Below are 21477 nucleotides of genomic sequence, written 5' to 3' on the forward strand. Positions count from 1 at the left end.
ACCTGCTATATTTCTCCAACCATCCCATAACTTTCTCCCAAACTGATAGCAAGCTGCCAGGTAGGTCTTCATTTAGCTAGGTCTTTCCTTTTATCTCAGTATGGCTTCATCTGCCCTCACTGCAACTTTCTTGGGTTTCAAAAAACTTTTACTAGAAATTAAGACATCCTCATACAAAAGATTTTCAGAAACATTCATTGCTTATTTCCAAATAATTGTGTGCTATTTATATTAGACCTAAATTTAAGGTCTTCTGCTGAATATAAGGACAACTTACAAATAACAGAACAGTCAGTTTTCTACTTTGTCTGACAGGTATGAAGCTTCTTCTGAAGCTAAGTACTAGTACTTTTTCCATAGCCTTGATTTGCTCATTACAGTAAATATTCTACCTGTTTTTCATTACCAGATACTTTATTTTGGGTCTCACTTTTTATTTTTTCTGGCAATACTTCCCCCTCAGTTTAGTATTTATTATTAGATATCATCCATATTTTTTCTCCTAACTCAATTCAGTTATCTGTCAGACTGGTTCTTCTGAATCATTAAGTGTTTTTTGTAGAACATTTTCAAATCTTAACCACATTATCACTTGTGGCCTACTCTTCCTTTCATTTTAACGATGAGCGGACAGACAGGGTTTTGTCTGGGACATCCCTGTACTCCATTTGGCTAACCCTCAGATTCCACATGGACAACTTGGTACTGACTTGCTTAATTACAGCCTTCATCCAACAATACTCTTTCCAGATCACTGCTCATTGCTCCAGTTTCGCCTTTATGGATACAGTGCATCAATCTATCCTTCAACTTCTCTCAGTTACATACTACCAACCTTTCTGAGTTGTTTACCCGAGTTTTGGGGTAGGAGGAAACAACTCCTCACCTTTCTGCATTGAGGGTGAGGTTACCTGTGAATTTAACTACCTATGATTCAAGTTCCTCTAGTGTGTTATTTATATTCTGGGTTCAGCTAAGTAAGAAAATGGTGTGCTTCCTCTCCTGCAGCTTACCTACTAATGTATTCGTTGCCACAATGCATGCGAAGAACTCCAGCTTTAATAGCTTCAACAACCTGCTAGATGCACCCAGTAGCTGTCAATTTATGTACAACACCTTGCTGTTCAAGCCCACCCCTTGTTAAGGGAGAAGCTCATGCTCAGATTTCATATAGACTTGAAAAGACTTTGTTACATTTTGTCCACCTGCAAACTGTCTTTTCAATCTCTCCATACCTATTTGCATCACCTAAATAAACTGTTTGTGGATATTCAAATGACAGAACATAAGGAAAAGCTCTTAATCACCCCTGAGCAAAGCAATTTGTGTTGGACAGAGGATCAATACTGAAGACAACTTGCTTAAAATGAAATAACCAAGCTATTTACTTACCATTGGCAGCCTGGATTGAAGCATCTGGAGATCATCATAACCATAAATCTGCTTGAAGACAGATAAAAATACAACATCATTATAACTCTTTTCTCTGATGCTGACAAATTTGGGGCTTTCAACACAGTTTGCTCTGGGACAAGCTTACGTTAAAGGTGTATGTCTATATGTTGTATTTTTTTAAACATGAAGCACTGTAGATCTGTAAGGCTAGTAGAGCTTAAAATGGCTTGTCACTTTAATATTGTTTTCAGGTGACAGCAGTTCTCTGAAGAGAGCTTTTTATTTAGACTGTCCAGTCTTCAATACTGTTTTTACAGATGTATCATTCATGAATTAGTAAATATCTACTGGACATTCAGATTTAGGAGTAAAAGCCTTTTCTGCAATTACTCTTTCCGAGAGTACGACAATTAAAGACATAACAAGTAGGTAAACAAGCGAACTAAAACTCATCCCTCACATTCAATGTAACAAGAAAAGCAGTTCGAACAGTCTCCAATTCAAAAATTAGGTAATGAGATGTTGATCCTGGTCAGACATCAAAAATCTCCATGCAACTTTTCTAACAATGACAGACAGGACATGTGGCACAGTTCAATCAGTACTACAGTAAGTCTATTCCAGTAACACAAACCTGAATAAGTTTAAATTTAATGGAAAGGCGTAAAACCTTATACAACCAAAAACCATAACAGAAGACATGCTCAGCTTTGACAGCAGCTAGACCAATTCTGAAATTTTCTGTGCACATTTAACTCCCACTGAATAGACTGCATTTCTTCAGCATTTGGAAGAAGAATTCCAAGTGCAATACATGACAACACAAGTGCCTTAGCATAGACAGCAGCAGGTCTGGAGGGCCCACTTGCACCAAGGTTTAAGTAAACAAGGACAGGTACACTTAAATTGCTTACTGGGTAGGCAGGCAGAAGTCCTCCAGGTCCCACAATATACTGGTTATGCAACAAGGGCGGTACACCTTGGGGCAGATTTGGGGGAGCTTTGCCTGTAGAACCAAAATACAGACACTTTAACAAGCCTTTAGAAAAAAGGCTTCAGCACCGAGACAACATAGCTCATGAGCCCTGGCAGCTGCACTTCCATGGCTTTTAAAGAACAGAACTACACAGAAAAAAATAGTGCTAATTGATGAAAATGCTCAAAATAGCCTGAAAAGTTGAACCATATCTAAAGGAAGAGAAAGCAGACTACTTCAAATTGGAAACAGTCCCTGCAGAAAACAGTCCAATTTTGTCATTTACTTTGAGTGGATTACAGGAATTACAGGAACTTCTTTCCTTGGTCCACTCCTGAAGGTAAAACATAGGCATTGGTCTTGATCTGAGAGCGAATCATTTTGTTTCATTTTCTGCCCTGTCAACACATTTCCCCTTTGCTGTCAGCAACAGACCAGAAAGCACTAAATATTGCCAGTATACTTTTTGTGGGTTACTTATTGCATTTGGGAAAATAAAGAAAATGGAGACAGTCTCAGGTGCCTCTATGAAGCAGAGCTAGGAAGCAGAAGGGTAAAAAGGCACTTTGGCCAGTCATATGCTTCATTTACAAAGAGTGAGAATAGGAAATGAGAAATTCTCGTGCATTTTAGTTTGATCTTAATATTTATATCATTCACTTCCCTCCACAGAATTTCCTTTTAGCAGATTACATTGATTAGAAAAGCAACAGAGAAATAGAGCATTGCTTCCACTTCAGTGGAAGAAGCCTCCCCACCTTCTCTGTCAGTGTTTGCTTTGGAAGAAGTGATTATTGCTGTGGAATAACCCACACATCAGACAGCTTTTTTCCTCTCTGCAGATGTGGCAGCAGGGACGTGACACATGATAATGAGGACACTGCAGTATACTTTGATACTGCCAAATGAATTCGAGTCACAGAGAAGACTGAAAGGAAAGCTAATGTGAACTGACAGCCAAGAGCAGATCATAACCTGGAATACAAACTGGGCAAGAAGTCTTCTAGTCCAAAACTTGAAGCGAGAACTGCTCTGGTGTCTATTTATAAAGCTCTTTGGACATAGACTGTGCTATATAAATGCCACATCACACCCTAACAAATACTTCAAATACACAAAAGCAGGCAACTTTATTTTAAAAGCCAGCAAGTAAAGCATGCTGAAAATGCTAGTCAGGAGTGTGGATTTCTTAGCATAGTTATTGCTGGTGAGATGCTCAACTGACAGCCCTGCAGACTGAAGTCCTCTGTCTATCCATGTGATCTGTTAATATTGCGAACCTGAAGACACTAAGGGAGCTGCCCGCGTGGTAGCAGCTGGTATAGACACACTGGTAACGCTCAGGCCAAGGCTGTTTGTAGTGTTCATACTGCTTGCCATGCTGACAACCGAAGAGGTGGTGCTAGTGGCTGAGGTTGAAGCAGTTGAAAAGGTTGTTGAGGGCTGGAGCGAAGTTGTGTTCTCAACACTAGTGTGCTAGAAAGGAGACAAAAAGAATGAGGATCACAGAGCATATAAACCACAGTGGAAGATGCTGTGGAAAAAAAATCTTTTAAGTAACAGCAGCTCATGCAAGAGAATGTTTGATAGTATATGCATTATTTATGTACCAAGCAAGCAACTAAGTCGCATGCTTGTCATTTTTAAGTATTCAAAGAAAATTACAAGAAAGTTTAAAATAAGCAGCTATATCATCACAGAATTGTATTGCAAAAACTCAAATGTCCTTCCATTGCATTATTTTCTGCCCTTTGACTGTCTATTCATTTAAGCTAGTTCTTATTATATAAACTAAACTATATTCTCCCAGAAGACAACGTTTTCCAGAGTACAAGATTCTGCTATTGTCATTTCCTGAATGCACTTTGTGGAATTTGAAATATTACAACTGCAATGCCCCACAACAAATTCAACGTGGTAATCCACCCCAGATCAGATACATTACAGGAACACATGAGCATAAAGGAGTTCCTGGTTTTAATCCAGCACAATACAGTGCCTTTACTGTACAAGCTGATCACACTTGCAAAAGTGTCATCAATACACAGAAGCTAAAACAGCTCCCACAACAGGTAAGAAGGACATTTGCCTAAACGTGAATTTTCAAGTTATGAATTCAGTCAGGATGAAGCACTACAAACTAAAAATACACGGATAAAGAAGAGCAGAAGCCTATTGGCACACTCTAACTGGGACTGTACAGAAGTACACTACCACAGAATAAAGCAGTGTCTGGCTTCCATTTGTGTAACCTCACCTACAGCACTGTATTTGATACCATTTGCCTCACTCAAATTACTCACATGACAACAATGTCACATAGTAAGCTCCAGTATAATCTGTCACGAAGCATTTGTCATGATACATATTATTCCATCACCCCACAATTTGCCTGCTAACCTCTCCATTGTAGATCGCTAACACTCCACCTTTTGAAGATGTTTCAGACAGCCAATTCTATTTTTAACACACTTGCTGCAAGGAATTCTCTTTACTCCATCTCCTCTTCCTGGCACAAAAATGTTCTCTGCAGCTGTACAACTGGCCAGTCTCAAATACTAAATTCTTAATCTAGTACAAATCACAAGTAGTAATGACTATCTTTTTACCACTAGAGGGCTACCATTCCTTCTCTCCTGAGATAAACCTCTTTGAGTTCTTGGTGTACTGGGACACAATGAACTTTAAGAGAGGGTCTTAATCATCAGATTAACACTGACTATATGCCAAACATCTGTTGAAATGCAAACAGGACTTACTGCATGTGATGTGCTTGAAGACAACACTGAGGCAGGGGAGAGGCTGCTCTGATGATTGGAAAGGGAGCTAGAAAGAAATTGCGAAGAATTAACGCAATTAATTTATCCTAGAACAAACCACATACACACTGTATGTGCACACACACCCCTATAGGCAATTTTTCTTTAAATATCTGACTATTTACTTTTTAATAAAAATTATAAAAAATATTAATAACAAGAAACATGATAAACACCAATCATTTCTAATTATCAGTTTACTACATTTTTAGAAAAAACAAGTTTCAGCAATTATACAATGCTTCCAAGTCATGTAAATTCCAAAACCAGAATACACCAGAGAGTTCCACGTAACTCATGGATTGTTTCTTATTCTTTCCCTGAGCAACTGCTGATGGGTTTCAGAGGGGACAGGTGCTGGGTGAGGCAGTGCTTTCATTTGATTCACCGCTTTTCATGTTTTAACCTGTATTTCATTAGTCCTGCTAACCGTAACTGTAAGGTACATGCTCTATAACTCTGCCAACAGTCTCCATACTCTCTACAAAAGAGAAGGCTCAAAAAAAATAAAAACAAACACCATCTATGAAAGCAGGAAAATTAGACATACTACTACATAAAATCTAGTACTTTAATCATACCACCACTACATCTAAAAACCTTTTCCTTATTCAGAAGATGAATCAGAACAATCAGTTCAGTTTTATACATACTGTAAAATTTGAGAATAAGGAATACACTGATGAAAAACATCTGCAGATAACTTGATTTCAGGAAGCAGCTCTGCATTAGCATCACTTCTTTCCCTAGCTGGCCAGGCCTGTGAATTTGAGGCAGTAACAGCAGCACCAACATTTATTCATAATTCAAAGCTCTTAAAATGTCTCCTTGAAAAGTGATGAACTGGTTCTCAAACTTTTACACTTACAAGTTCTACCTTACATTCAAGGTCAAAAAAACACAAAAGTACAATAGGAATAAGCAAAATAACCAAATGAACACTGAACAAAGCCAAACAAACCCATACAAAGCATGTATGGTTTGGTGTTCATATAGCTCATGATGTGAATCAGAAGCAAGAAAGATCCTAGTAACAACATGTACTTTAATATTCTCCATGGAAATAGCCACAAGAAAACAGAGCAGTGTTTTTAACAAAACTCTGGACTAAATCATATGCCCTAATTTAAGGGCAAAGACTTCTGTCACAAGCTCTTCAAGGTGCTGGGCCACAATAAATCTGGGCAGTTTCAACAGATTAATTTTCCTTCAAGCCTTTAAAACTATTCCCCATCTGGAGAAAATAGGATGACACCACTTCAGGCAGCAAGAAATGATTGAGTCCAGCATACAGTTTTAAACCATCTCCTTGCCCCCCCTTCCCTTGCAAGAAGCCTTCATTTATTCATTATCTGACCTATGGCAGGGACTCAGACAACAGCTGCCAGCACAATGAAGTCAGACATGCCTGGAGTTCAGGCAACATCTTGTCATGACACTCGGTATCTGCCCAACAGTTAACAATCCTCCAACTAAAACTTCTACCAACATGCACAGATTTTCAACAAACGTGAAGAGAATTTTTCTAATATGAATGGAATAATTCTGGTTAGCTGCCGCATTTACCATTATATTCAACAGAAAATGCTAGTACGAAAGAATCAACTGTACCCCAGATGGGAAACAGAAATAAAACTGATATCCCATCAAATTAGTTTCTACTATTAACAAATACCATACAAAGGTGAGCATTAGAAAGTTAACTAATCAGTACAACCCCAGAATGGAGGACAAAGCTCAAGTAACAGGGACAGAAATATTAAAGAGTAAATGAGCTGAACTGTGCTGAAGGAACTTCTAGGAATCAGACGTTTCAATGTGTCTTATGGAAATGTCTTAGAAAGAAGAGACACACACTGTCCTTACAGATATTTTTTTTTTAATTTTGAGAAAAAACAGGTGTAAATGAAACTACAGTACTTCAAAATTGGGCAGAAAGTGAACTCTTAAAGCAATGACTTCAAATGTAAGGCAGTGTGTTTGTCCAGATACTGCACAAAGTAGGGAAAGCAAAATGGGGGAAATAGAACTAGCTAATTTAGCTGGTATGATTGAAGCAATAGCCCCTTGAAAAACAGAGGTGTTTATATGCCATAAAAATTTGAGGGCAGCACTGCCCCAACATTACTTTGCAAACAGAAACATCCTCTTCTGGATCTTTCAGAATTCCAGTTACTGCCAAAAAAGGGGACCGTGACAGCTGATAGCCCCAGTGCCAGCCACCCTTATATTTGCCCTTTCCCCAGAACACTACTCCCTTCACAGGTCACCCCAACTCCTACCGTACCTGCTTAACTGGGAAAGTGAGCTGCTGGCCAAGTCACTGGACTGAGGCAAGCTGGGCAACGTTGCCACGTGCTGCGATGCTGAAGGCAGAAGCGAAGCAGTGGTGGGCACCACACTAGGCATAGAACCAGCAGAAGGTAGTGAAGGAGAAGGCTCTGTCTTAGACACTGGAACTGATGAAGTAGCTGCAATGAGTTGAAAAGAGGCATTCAGAGACAAATTCCAGCATACCTGACTCCCAACCTGTATTCAGGAACGCTACATATTCTACCCTTGGTTTGCAAAAATCTGGTTGTTAAGAACAAGAAACAGTGTTAAGAATCTGGCTATTAAGGAAAAGTCAGATGGCACCAGAACTACGAATTTCTCCTTAAGCTCTTCACTTACAAAATTATAATATTTACTTCTACACATGTAGTAAACTAGTCTTCTATGCTTTAACTCCCAGTATCTGATTATTAGCTTTTGCTCTTAAGTCCATCCTCATTTCAAAATTATTTGCATTTGACTTCAATCCCTTTCTGCAAACTGAATGTGTGTGTTTGCACTCTTCAAAGCACTGCAAAGTTTACCTACAACTCCAATTCTCCACTCCAATCTACACTGCACCACTGACGGCTGAGATTTGTATTGCTGGGGTACAAAGGGCACATAAAACTAATCCGTTTGCAATACTGACTCAAATGTATAATGCATTAAAATAAAATGCCACAATTGAGCACAGCATTAAGCATGTTCAACGAGTTGACAAATATAGCCTTAGTTTATTTGATCTAGATAACAAAGGCTGGTTAACATGATTGCTACTTTTTAGCTTCATAATAGGATTTATTTACCACCAATTCACCTTTCCAAAGGAACACTGTACTGAAACAAGACACAGAACAATTCCTTCATTTGTTTCTATACACTGCTATCTCTTGCCCTCTGAGGGAGGATAATGCACAGAATTAGACAAACATGCACACCAATAAATCTCAGAAAAAGTTGAGCCCTGCCTTATGCTGGGCCATGCTTTAATAAAACACTGAAGATCACCACCTGGTGGATCACTGCTATCTTGGAATGTGTGTGAAGTCAGACAGTCAGAATGCTCACCAAACAAGAGTCTGCTCAGAAGTTAAGCATCACTGTTCACATTAATTGTTTTCTCCCTAAATGAGAGAAGCCAGGTTGCTGGATCAGCTGCTATGCAAACAAATTATGAGGTCTTGACTTTGGCCATAAGCATATGTGTAACTGACAAAGGAAATTCAAGTGGCAAAAACCTAGCTATGAAGAACAAATCTGTATCACCTGATACATCCTGGAAACATTCATATAAAAATAAGTAAACACCACTTATAACTCTCAATACAATTAGGTCAGGATTCACTCCTTGAAATCAAAGTAGATAACCCCAGTATAAAGGTCTTCATTTTAACAATGCTTGAACATGATGTGCCAGACGAAAAGAAAACCACAAGACAAATAGGACGGCAGAATTATAATCCAAGCATCTTCTGAACAGCCTCATGTTTAGGAAAGATAAAGCCTGGACATTAAAGAGCAGCAGTAGGAAAGATGAAAGATGACCAACTAAGGATATTAGTGGCATATACAGAAGGAAAACAGTCAGTGCTTTCATATGTTTACAAAAACAGAACTTCAAAATAGTTTGGACACATGAAATAGATACACAGTAGAAGACTGATTCTGGTTTATGGACCTGAGATAGAGGAAAAAACAAAAATGTTGTAAAAGGGAACCAGCATTGAAAAAGGGACTAATAAAAACGTTGAACAATAATTTAAAAATATTAGAAATTCTCAGATGTTTTTCATAGAAAAAAGACCAATCCCATAGTGAATTTCCAAAATTATGAATTCTATACGTAAGAGTAAATAAATTTTCTATTTGAAAAGCTGTTCTATACATTACAATCTTTAGGCATATACCCTTCCTCATGCTCATTTAAACAGAACTTGGCATTAACAAAACAGTTCTTAGGTCTGAATACTCAGGTTCTTGGTACTCAGAAATATATAAAAAAAAAAAAAAGCTGTCCTGCTGCTGACATATCTCAGATGTTTAAAAGATAGATAGAGTTAAAACTGAAGTGTTGGAATTCCAAAAGCTTTTAATCCAAGCTGCTGGAAACTTCCATAAACCAGAATATAAAAGTCAAGAAGAGTGAAAACTAGATATAAATTATTTTGACTCTGGGAAGAGAGCTACTGGGGTGCTACAAGTAAAGTACCACACACAAAAAAAAAAAGGCCAAGATGAAGAGAATAGTAACAGAGCCAACAACGTATTATTGTTACTCTACTGTAAGATAGCAAGCAACCCAGCAGAGGGAGCATGTTAGTCACCCTTATTCCCTACACCAGCAAGAGGTGCTTTCGAAGAATGTGACTGTTTCATTATCACTAAATTCTAATTACGACTTTCCAAACAAGAGCTGGAAGAATGTATAAGGAATTTTATGTTAAATAATTTGCAGTAGAGAAATCCAGAAAGGAAAAAAAGCAGAAGCAAAGCAGCTTTTCTAATGCTTAAGACTGCTCAGCGTTACACACACTGGATCTAGATTCGGTAGAGCTGCTTCCCTATGTCAGTTTTCTCCAATAAGCAAGCAGTTCATCCTGTGCAAGTACAAAATAAACTCTCATTGATCAGCCAACAATTAGAGAACTATACAAAACCTCAAACCAGATGTGATTGCTACAATCATGCGCATACCAAGTTATAATGAAAGATTAGAAAGAGTCCTATACACATCCAAGCTTTGTAAACTTACTGTCAAGAGCTGCCTGTGTTCTAACACCACTGTGCCCATTCTGTAAACAAATGAGAAATGAATAAATCATCTCAGAGGTATATTGTATTTTCCAAATGAATCACACATTTAACATGCTTCATGCAAAATTCTATATTTGTTCTAAATTGAAAAAGAAAAAAGGCAGAAAATTAGCTTTTTACTGCCTTTAACAAAACCACATAATAAAGTTCTCAAGTGCAAGGTGTCCTGAACATACAGAATCCCATACACTGCCCATACTACACCCATCATCAGGAGACCTTCCCATGTACTGTATATAACAAACTTCAGGTTCACACCAATATGAAAGAAAGGATTGCATTAACATATAGGAAATAGTTGTGCTTTTGATCTAATGCAACTCACAATTTTAACTATCCAAGTTACACAGACGCCAATTTTTTTCCATTGAAAGATAAGACTTGAGAAGCACCAGTTGTTTTTTGGATAACGCTGGAGTACAGAAGTGGATAGTCTACGCTTGATCCTCACCAGTACATACGAGCTAGTGCAGAAGACAAGTGTGACTGAGCCATTACATAACAAAGGCCAGAAGTAAATAAACTTACAAACTCTCACAAGTTCCTTAAACATTCAATAAATTCTCTTTAAACAAACCTAAGTTCCACGTACAAAGAGTAGGTGCTTTTAAATATCTCCCAAGAGACCACCTATCCTAGATCAGATCTCACCCTACCCTTTTAAAAGGAAACAATACTAATTCCTATTGGTGTTTAAATCCAACAAAAGAATAATGCTGGAGGGGCCAAAAACCATTTTAGATCTATTTGATAGATTCCTTATAAATTTAAGGAATTATATGCGTTTGGATAGAAGCTGTCAAGTTATGGCAAAATACCATGACTAATATTTATATAGAGAGTGAGTTCCTTTTATAAAAGCTAAGCTTCAGGGAAGGAAACTCAACTGAAATATTGTGTTACTAAGTGTTCCTAAGAAAAAAGGTCAGACAGCCATTTAAGATGTCAAGACCCATAAAATCAGAGGCTCTTTCATCCCAAATACAGGATAGCCCAAAATGGCTACACAATAGGAAAGGAGAGCATAAATAACAGGGTGGGCTTGCGAATTGCAGAAACCACTTGACTTGGTTGAAAGCATGGACATAGCAGGGTTATACGAGTCTAAAGCAGGTAAGATCATTTTACCTTTTTCTAGGTCTTATTGCTGAAGTTCACTCACCGTAACTGCAACAGGGGGTGGTTCAGATGAAGCCATGGAGCTTTGGTACGCTATCCTACTATGCACAGAAGTCTGTTCATAGGAGGAAGTTGTTGTTACCGGGCTAGTGCTCTGGGATGAGCAGGTCAGGCTGGAAGAGGTGATGGCAGAGGTTGTGTAGGTGGACTCCTGTACTGTATTGGATATTGGCAAAGAGGTATTCAAAGGATCACTGGAAAAAGTAAAAGTTATTTACCACAATGGTAAATGAGATATCAAACACCTTCGTGATAATATCAGCTCCTACACAGTTATCTAAAACTTACTAAACTGAAACAGTCAAATTTACACTATTTATATTAGAAAAAATCATGAGTAAATACAATTTTTCTTTTTTTTTCTTTTTTTTTTAAAAACAATTTTGCAACTTATTTCCATCCTCTCAAAGGATAAATTAATGATCATAACCTCTTTGTTAATCAACTAGATCCATGAAGGCCAGAGTATGACAAACACCTAGTCTTCTTAGAATAGAAATCTAACATTAGAGTAGCAGTCTAACACAATATGCAAAGAGTAAAAAAAAAATAAAACATGCAGAGGGTTTAGTTTAAAAAACAGAATTTATGGAACTAGAAATGAATGTATAAGTTCAATTTTACTAGTGTTTCTGAATAAACTTCAGGAAGCTTTCTACTGAAAGCTAAAAGTAGAAAGCTAATAGTAAGGAAGAGAACACATTTATTGACACATTTGTCTTTATCATCGCCTGCTTTAGCATTTCAGTAAAAGCTTCTGCAGACTGAAAAGCTTGGCTTCTTTTTTCATTCTATAGGAGCATCAGATCTGCAGTCTGGTGCCAATCTACTAACACACAGATATGGCACAAGGTTCATCTCTACTAGAACAAAAGCAGAAAAACTGAAGTTGTAAGGAACAAACCCTCTGGCAAATTTAAAAATCGTGACAAACATGAGGAAGCAATTCTATAAAAGGTAGCTTGCTTTAAGGTTCTTTCCATTTGTGTCATCTGCAGCTTCAAATCAACCCATCCAGAAGGTTTTGATTGTCATTAGAAGAGAGACTTCTTTTAACATGCCATCCACAGAAAACACAGCCTTACAATCCACCCTATTTCCCCCTCCCATTACACAGTAACTATTTTGCACAAACTTGATCCCTAGAGAGGACATTTCAGAAGGCACGAGGGGAACTCACACGTACTTTACAGATTTTGAGTACAAGCTATTGTTGGTCGCCTGGCTGGTATTCTCACTGCTTGAAGTTGATCCAAACTCTGGGAGTGCAGGCTCTGATCCAAACTCAAGAGCTCCAAACTGAACATTTAACCCTGTCACATCAGCTGATCCAGGCATCTCCACTGCAGAAGCAGGAATCTTAAACGGGAAAAAAGACAATTCCTTTCTGTGTACTATCTGTATTAGATGTACCAGTGACTGACACTCACCTCCCATAACTACATGCTTCTTCAGTTACTGCCTAAATCTTTCCTCTTAACTACATCTGTCAAAAGCCCCAGTGTACATCACATAAATTAATTCCATTCTTGTAATCTGAAATTCATTTATTGATTCTGTGCTCTGATCTGGGGCTGAAAGTGTTATCCATTGTATTTTGCAATACACAGCCATCACCCATGCCCACCCCCCTTCATCCAACATTCAACTTGCGGCCACTTAAGTCAATCCAAAATCACTCAGCAGTCATTTTCCACACAGAACAAATCAGATGTGTGCTTGGAAAAGACATCATTGTATTTTGGACTGTAGAACTATCCAGCTTAGATTTCCCTGCTCTATAAACAGAAAACATATGATGGTCTTTGCCCCTCTTCTCCCTAGAAACTTATATGTAATGATTAAGTACTTGGCACCACCAAATTACCCACCTTGGATGCTGGAGTTATCCTTCGTTTTGGTGGTTTTATCTGTTTCTGCTGGGTCTGATGGGCAGTCACTGCCTGGTTCTCCATGGATATACTGGGCAGCTGTAACATTTTGCTGACAGCTGTAGAGGTGTCTACCGGGGATTGCTCTCGCAGTTTCACCTGGGAGGAGAAGGACTCAAGCCCAGGAGGAGGAACAGGGACTGCCTGTGTTTGTTGCTGCTGTCGCTGGGTCAGCTGGCTCAGAACTGGGGATGGTTCAGGCTGGGATTTGAAGTCTGGTCAGCAGTTGGAAAAAGAAAAATGAAATTAAATCATTAAACTCCGCTCTACATGGAAGAATCTGAGTGAATTGACACACTTGACAGCTATTATGTTCTAGTGCGTGCACCACACAAGTTCCATGTAGAACATTACCACTGCAATAACAATGCCAATATTTGATACTCCCTATCTTAAATGAACACTTTTCATCAAGCATTATTTAGCTTTCTTTAAAAATAATAGCCACATAATATTACATACTAGGCATCTGTCCTGGTTTCAGTTAGAACAGAATTTTCTTCCTAGTAGCTGGTGGAATGCTGTGTTTTGGCTTGGGATGAGAAGAGTGCTGATAACACCCCGATGTTTTAATTGTTGCAGAGCAGTGCTTACACCAAGCCAAGGATGTCTCGGCCTTTTGCTCTGTCCTGCCAACGGGCAGGCTGGGGGTGCAGTAAGAGCTGGGAGGGGACAGACCCAGGACAGGTGACCCAAACTAGCCCAAGGGGTATTCCATACCATCTGGGGTCATGCTAAACAATATATAGGGGTGGCTAGCCGGGGGGAGGGGGCCGGACTGCTCGGGGTTAGGCTGGGCATCAGTCAGCAAGTGGTGAGCAATTGCATTGTGCATCACTTGTTTGTACATATTAGTAGTAGTAGTACTATTATCACCATTGTATTATTATTATTATTATTATTACTTTCCTGTCTTATTAAACTGTCTTTCTCTCAACTCACGGGCTTCACTTTCCATTTCTCTCCCCCGTCCCAGAGAGGGAGGGGGAGGGGGAGCGAACGGCTGTATCCTGTTTAGCTGCCGGCCTGGTTAAACCACGACAGCATCAAAAAGTTTGTGGATTATTTTAGTCAAACATAGCAAGCTTCACTGTCACTGCAATTAACTGTGCTAATAAACTGTGATAACTTTCGAGGTGTTTGGAGTTGCAATTTAGATGTGTTATGAGTTATGATTTCCTGCCCCGCAAAGGTGAAGATTTTCAACACCAGGAAGAATTCATCTACCATCTCCATCTTTCTGAAAGTCAGGACACTGGACATAAGCAGTTTTTTCCCCATTTCCTTCTCTTTCACAATTTTCAGATGTGAAAGCCAAACAACAGCTTGGAGCACTGGCCATCAACCGTACGAGATCCACAACACCCGCAGTCTGGAGGTTTTGTTTTTTTTTTTCTTCACTTGGCAAAGAACATTAGAAAGCAACTTGAAATGCATATAAACATTTTTTTCAGAATTACTGCATGTAAAAGATTACAACTGCTATCAAATTGGCTGCTTACCTATTTGGAAACGCACACATACAAGAGATAGATACAAGAACTATCATTCTTTCTAGAGAGAACACTGCTACAAACTGAACTGCAAAGAACAACCTCCTATCATGTTCACCACTGTTCCTGCCAACTGTACTTAATTGAATGAAATTAAATGAAAAATCCATCCAATTACAAAGAGACAAAATGAGTAATCTGCATCATTCTGAGCACATGCAGACTTCACACAAGGAGATATGATGCACATTATGAAGCAATTATGTAGTACTCATTCAAAACTCATGTAAGAGTTATAAGAGAAAAAATGGAAAAAGACAAAATATGTTATGTTATATTCAGCTAGAAGCAGCACAGGCACAAAGACTAAAATATCTATCTTCCAGGATTTGCCGAGAATGAAGTTACATCAAAGTTTCACTTAAATAGACAGGCGCACCAAATCAAAGATGTCAGTACATGAAGGCTGTACAACTTCTGAAGACTCTACAGATAGGCTTAAGTCCATCAAAATTTAGTTTGTGATATATTTGTAACATCTACTAGCAGATAAACTTAACTTGGACCTTGTAACCAATTTTATTATTAGAATTGCATTTTTTAAAAGCCTTTCATCGAGGCCATTTTAAACTGTCATTGGCATTAAGAAATTTTACAGACTAATAGAGAGGTTATGGGAAAGCACTTACCAAACTGACTAAGAACTGAGGACTGAGTAATAGGTGGTTTTAGATCCCAAGACGATGTGGTAGTTGTGGTAGTGGTGGTAGAGCTACTATTGTTTTGTTGAGAGGTAAATTGACCCAAACCCGGAGATTTCAATTGGTCCAAGATTTGGGATCCAGTAGAATTTGCCAATTTAGAGGATCCAAGCTCTCCAAAGCCAGAACAAAGAACTGCAGACTACCAAAAGACAAGGAAAAAAAGGGAGAAGTACACTTAAAGATTTAATACATAACTCGAAAATAATAATAAGGTCAGTGCCTACAGCTACTATTTAGCAACAACTGAAACCTCTTCAGCCCTAGATTACTAATAAATGACAAATGAAAAATTCAAATGTAACATATGGCCAGATCTTGTTTTCGCTAATAAACTTTCAAAACTGATTGCAACAATACTGATTTTCTTGAATCCACACATCCCGAAAACATTTAATTACTAATAGCTGAACAGATTTTCGAAGGATACAAGTGCCCAATTTTAACTCTCATAATCATTAAACACGGGAAGCCTTTTTCATAACTACAGAAAACTCAGAAATAGTCATGTTTCCACAAAAAGCAGTCAGATATGTGCTTGGAAATGTCACATCACAGTTCTCTGGCATAGAACTCTCTACTACAAACCAAGGACTCAATCCTAAATCAGCATACAGTAAATGTGCCTGTTCCCCACAAAAAAAAAATAATAGAAGTACTTCATGTAAACCAAGAAACAACTGCCCGGCAAAAACAAAAAAACCTTGTATGTGTGAGAGAGGCCATTAATCCCCTTGCTTTAGCATTTGGGACAGAATTTTACTAATACTGAAACATTTCATGAAGTGACCAGTACTGGAAAAGCTGCTTAACCTGAAGTATTTCCTCATGAAGGGCACTCAAAGAGTAAGATAATTTTACCAGGCTCTGAGGAGAATAGGAGTTTACAGCACTGGAATTGCCAGTTCCTGATGCCATCTGGTTGCTATGCTGAGAATTTGTGAAGACTAGGGCTTGGCCAAAGGTCTGCTGCTGGGGAGCCTCAAATGAGCTGCTTTCTGTCTCTTGAGTAGCTGTCACAGGCTTTTGAAGCAATGTTACCAAATCAATGCTGTAAGAGAAGTAAAGTTTGGCTAGATTAAACACGATGATATGGCTGTGCTGAAACTGAAGAAAGCAGTAACAATATTAGATAGAAGTTGCTACACCAGCAATAGAACTAATACTGATCAATAGCTTTTAAGAATATTGCTTGCCTGCCACACAAACAGGAAGAAGAGAGGCTGTCACTGGGAAGAAAAATCCTGCTAGCTGACACCTAGTTATAATCTAGGGTTACAGTCAAAATTACCTTTGCACTCTTTCTGAAAAGATCATCAACTTTTGTAGCATCATATATCACATAAGTTACCTGTATGATCAGTATAATCAAGTAACTGGTGACAAGTTATAAAAGATACATCATGTTCAAGTGGATCCCACCTGCCAGCCTATTATATATATATCCACACTGTATATCACACTATCCCTCTAAAAACAGACAGGGATCAAAGTTCTACCCTGTGTATATGATGGGTTTAAGGACAGTAAAGAATCAAGTCACACATACAGCAACTGAGTGAACATGCGGTGACATGGAAGTCCTAAGAGCAACAGAAATAAAAGTTTCTCAGACAGCAGGCACATACCCAAAGTTATGCTACCACAAATACCTAATTCAGGATGAGAAATGTGCCTTCTTACACTTAACATGGCTTGTTAGCATCTAGTAGGGGTTTATTCAAGCATGTAATGAGTTCATACAATATAGGATATCAGAATTTTTATAGTTGTTTTCCTAAACACACTGCAGGCTTGGCCTGAAGAGTTCCTCCCAGTACTTTCACCACTAGCTTCAATGCTCAAACATTTCTGGCAAGTAAAAAATTACCTGAACTTAACATGATGAATTAAAGTATTTTCTAACATCATTTGGGGGACATCCACTGGAAGAATATTTACATGAGAGCAACAATTGCACTAACATATCAACTTTAAGAAGCACAGGAATGTAAGTTTCAGAAGAACTTGACACCACGCCTCCTCCAGGTTATAACCGTGTTACATGGATTATAACTGTGTTATGTGAACAGTTTCAATGAAGGATGGAGTTCAGCAGTACAGCCTTACAAGAACATTTGGGGCTGTTAGGACATCTAGTTTTCAGATCTTGTGGTATCTGACTGCTGACATGCTCTGACATGACCTGAAGAAATGTTAACTAATGCAGGCGACTGATCTGTACCACCACCTGCCAGGCACTCAGTGAAGATGAAGGCAACCACAGCAAGGCTGCTACTGCCGTATTTTTCACACGCTGATCTCCAAATCATGAGTAAAGACAAGTAATCACAATGCTTATCAGGAATTTCAGCTTCTTGCTAATGCAAACTTTTCTGTTAACTTATTTGTCAAAATACTGCGTGTATTCTGAGTGCTTTTCGACTCCCTGGGGGCTGGATTTGTGTTTCCTGGACAAAGCCAGTGCCTCCTTTTCAACAGCACAAAACTTTTCTTCCCAGCTATCTTCATTCTTGCCTATGACTAGTGTTTCTGCAGAAGACAGTCTTCTCAGTTTTATCTTCACAGATTTGGTATGTTTGGCTATATATCCGTAGTCCAAAACCAGGATTATAAGTAATACAGGAACCCACAGAACCAACTATTTACAAGCAAGGCTTTTGCAATTTTGCAATCAGCTTAACCAATCTCTGACCAGGGCCATTCTCACGTTTCATCTAACATCTGCTTTAATATGTTCAAGATAACATTGCTTCACCAGCAGAAGCTTTTAAGGATATAGGGAAAATGGGGGAGAGCTTACCTTTGCCCAGGAGTCACATGATTCTCAGCTGGAACAGAGGAAGCAGTAAAGACTTTTGTTTCAGAAAGCTGAAAAAGATTTAAAAAAAATAGTAGTTATACACATGTTCTCAGACCTCACTGCTGCAACATCTGAAGAAGTTTCAGCCTTGTCATGTACTGCCAGATAAAAATAAATGCCAGACTACTTTTACAACCAGTTATGCTGCAGCTGTGCTTACAAAGACAAAAACCAGTTAAACTTCATCAAAAGTCTAACAACAAATCAAGTACCAATTTAATTAGTATTAGGATATTTAATCAACTGAACACACAGAATGATACAGTACAGTACCTATGCTAGTTTGAGCAATAATAACTGAAAAATATTCCAGTGGAAACTAATTAATGTGACAGTATGTTATCAGCATAAAGATACCTTGTGTGGACACAATTTAGGATGCCATAGAGCAGCTCCAATAAATCCCTCTGCAGAAGTCTAAGGCACTGCACTGTTCCCCTTTACTCACTTCACCTATCCCTTTGTTTTACATGTCAGCTGAGCTGTTAGCTCAGCAAACCTGCAGAGGCAGGTTTGCACCCAGGTGTACACCAGGAACTAGCATTCAAGGTTCCTTCTTGGCATTTTTGCTAGGGACAGCAATAACGTCTTAAGCTCTTTGCTCTGCAAGCATGAGTTTGAAAACAATAATAAAGGATGAGGCATGCAGATGTTTTCACTAGTGCAACCAGTCAGTCCATCCACAGCAGGCATCTGTCATGTTTACACCATTCTGTTACAATACATACTTGCACATACAAGAGGGAAAAGGGGGGAGGGGGGAATGGTTGTTTTGGGGGGTAAGGAGGGCAAAGGGGGTGATTAATTTTAATAGCTTTCCTTTAAAAAAAATAGCTACACAGCTACAACTTTGTAGGGCTAATTCACTTCTGTTGACAGAAATATTTACTCCCAAAATAGGTTTTAAGCCAATACAGGTTCAGCTCAACAAGATAAAAAATACACATATAATGGTCACATATTAATTTAAGGGTGATTTCCTGCAGATTTAACTACTGTCGTGTAACTTGGCATTCTGAATAGCTTGGTTATTCTTTACGCGAACAGTTACAAAGGATCCCTTTAGAATGGGACATCTGACTACAGCTCTTGCAGGAAGTTAGACCTTTTTAATTGCATATGCTGCTAGCAGCCCAGTTGAAAAGCACATCACGGATACCAGCCAATTTCAGCTGCCATCCCATGGGCAGCTCTGCTGAACACACATATCCATCCATGCCTGTGTTCAGCTGATTGGGCTTCTCCTGTGAACCGCTGCTGATTTAAGTTGTCTGGGGCTGTCTGGGAGCTATCACTTCCCACTCAGAGGCAAAGTTCATCTGTTTCTCACACACTGCTACAACTCCCTTACTTACACCACAGTGGATCATGAAAAATTGAAACTCACCACAGTTCCTCCCTCCATTTCCCTCCCTTCCATCACAGCCAAGACAACATACTTTAATCCCCCACCTTTCTGGAACACTTCTCAGCTCTGTCCTTTGCATCATGATGCAAGCCTTCAACTCGATGGACCGATCAAAGCTAACAAGGAATCGGCTCATTGTGCTATTAAGAAAGCCTCTTCCTTTATTGTTCAGCCCTTTCTCAACTGCACATGCTATTTTAGAAAACCTTGTACTGTATTTTTTTGTAGCATTATGAGATTCCTGCATTATACAGCATAAGGAGGTCAACTAATAGCAGAGCGGCAGCTCTGATCTGCAATCCCTTGGTTAAATATTAAGTTTTCGAATGTCAATGGTTCCTTCTGCCCACACAACACAGGTGAAGACCAAATGTGGCAAAACCACCGATGAATCCTGAAAACAAAGCAAATTGAGGAGCCTGAGGATGTTTGTGACAGCCTAGAAGTATGGGAGAAGAAATGGTCTCCTCAAGTAAGCCAGCATGCCAAGTAACTTCCAAGTCTTCAGCTACCAGCTCTGCTGCATTCTAATTTACACTTGCACCCTGTCCCTGTAGCAAATTGCCACAAACTTACATCAAGCAACTAATTTTGAAGTCTGGGGAATAATAACATTTATCAAAACACATACTTTGTGCAGCAGCTAACAAGTTTATTTGGTTACACAGACGTATTTAGTATTTTTCTTAGAGGTAGTATTGCCATCTTCTGACAAAGTCATTTATGTTCACAATACACCATGCTTGCTAATCTTTCACTGAGGCACTGGCAATTTCCCAGAACCAAATGAACAGTCGAACCATTTGCATGTGGCAGCTTCACAAGGGTATTTCCTCCATCTGCAGTGAAATGCCTGTGCTTTTCAGCCCTGATTTCTATTATAAAATCGTTATCTGCTTGGTGATAGGTAAACACATTCAACAACTAGCTAGCTTCTCCTATGGCCAGTTGATATGCGATGGAACAGGAATATCTGAGCATCTATAGTACCTCAAAATTTGTCTGGTCCTTCACTGTCCATGTTCCGAATGTCCCTTCAAAAAAATACAACTCCCTAATTTCACTGCAAGTAGTTTCCACCGTGTTAAACATCACATTGACACCCTACTGTACTCATTACTTTAACAAAGGTAAGTACCAGACAGGACTATCAGATCACAAAAATCTAATCCTACTCAGATCAAGCAACATGAAATTTCACTCACTCACCTGTTCAAATACTGACCTTGCAACTTGCACCTGACTAGAGAACCAAAATTTAAACAAAAATATGCTTCAGAAAAGCACCTAGTCTATCAGCAGACAGCAAATACATCAGCTTCCTTGATCATTTCAATCATTACTCACATTGCTAGACTTGCTTAATTGCACATTTAAATGCGTGGCTCCATTTTCCAGACACAGGTTCATATTATGCCTTTCTGCTAGATTAAGAACTGAACACGTATGCTAATCAAGCAACCCTTTTCATATTCCGTAAACTACGCCAAAGAAATTGAAAATCCCACTCTAGCACCTCTTT

The 21477-nt window shown here is 38.8% G+C and overlaps 1 protein-coding gene and 2 non-coding genes across 7 annotated transcripts in view; all 3 read right to left on the reverse strand.

Moving 5' to 3' along the window:
• Positions 1 to 18617, reverse strand: part of LOC137847965 (ubiquitin-associated protein 2-like) — a 113780-nt gene extending 95163 nt beyond the window's left edge. For 4 of the 5 annotated variants that reach the window (XM_068666710.1, XM_068666708.1, XM_068666709.1 and 1 more), the window contains exons 1-12: positions 18488 to 18617; positions 16546 to 16735; positions 15613 to 15826; positions 13371 to 13645; positions 12680 to 12858; positions 11483 to 11693; positions 10259 to 10298; positions 7478 to 7661; positions 5131 to 5197; positions 3652 to 3847; positions 2310 to 2401; positions 1393 to 1443 (exon numbers count right to left, since the gene is read on the reverse strand). In XM_068666710.1, coding sequence (XP_068522811.1) covers positions 1393 to 1443; positions 2310 to 2401; positions 3652 to 3847; positions 5131 to 5197; positions 7478 to 7661; positions 10259 to 10298; positions 11483 to 11693; positions 12680 to 12858; positions 13371 to 13645; positions 15613 to 15826; positions 16546 to 16602 — 1566 coding nt within the window. In that variant the 5' untranslated portion in view covers positions 16603 to 16735; positions 18488 to 18617. The remainder of the gene's footprint in view (positions 1 to 1392; positions 1444 to 2309; positions 2402 to 3651; positions 3848 to 5130; positions 5198 to 7477; positions 7662 to 10258; positions 10299 to 11482; positions 11694 to 12679; positions 12859 to 13370; positions 13646 to 15612; positions 15827 to 16545; positions 16736 to 18487) is intronic. The other variant, XM_068666707.1, reaches the window with a different exon arrangement.
• LOC137848714 (small nucleolar RNA SNORD121A) lies at positions 13167 to 13246 on the reverse strand. The gene has a single exon (XR_011091490.1). It is a non-coding gene; the product is annotated as a small nucleolar RNA SNORD121A (small nucleolar RNA).
• On the reverse strand, positions 16169 to 16252 carry LOC137848716 (small nucleolar RNA SNORD121A). Its single transcript, XR_011091492.1, has one exon. It is a non-coding gene; the product is annotated as a small nucleolar RNA SNORD121A (small nucleolar RNA).
• Positions 18618 to 21477: the final 2860 nt, after the last annotated feature.

The sequence above is a fragment of the Anas acuta genome, chromosome Z (genome assembly GCF_963932015.1).
Source record: "Anas acuta chromosome Z, bAnaAcu1.1, whole genome shotgun sequence".
NCBI classification, from domain to species: Eukaryota; Metazoa; Chordata; class Aves; order Anseriformes; family Anatidae; genus Anas; species Anas acuta.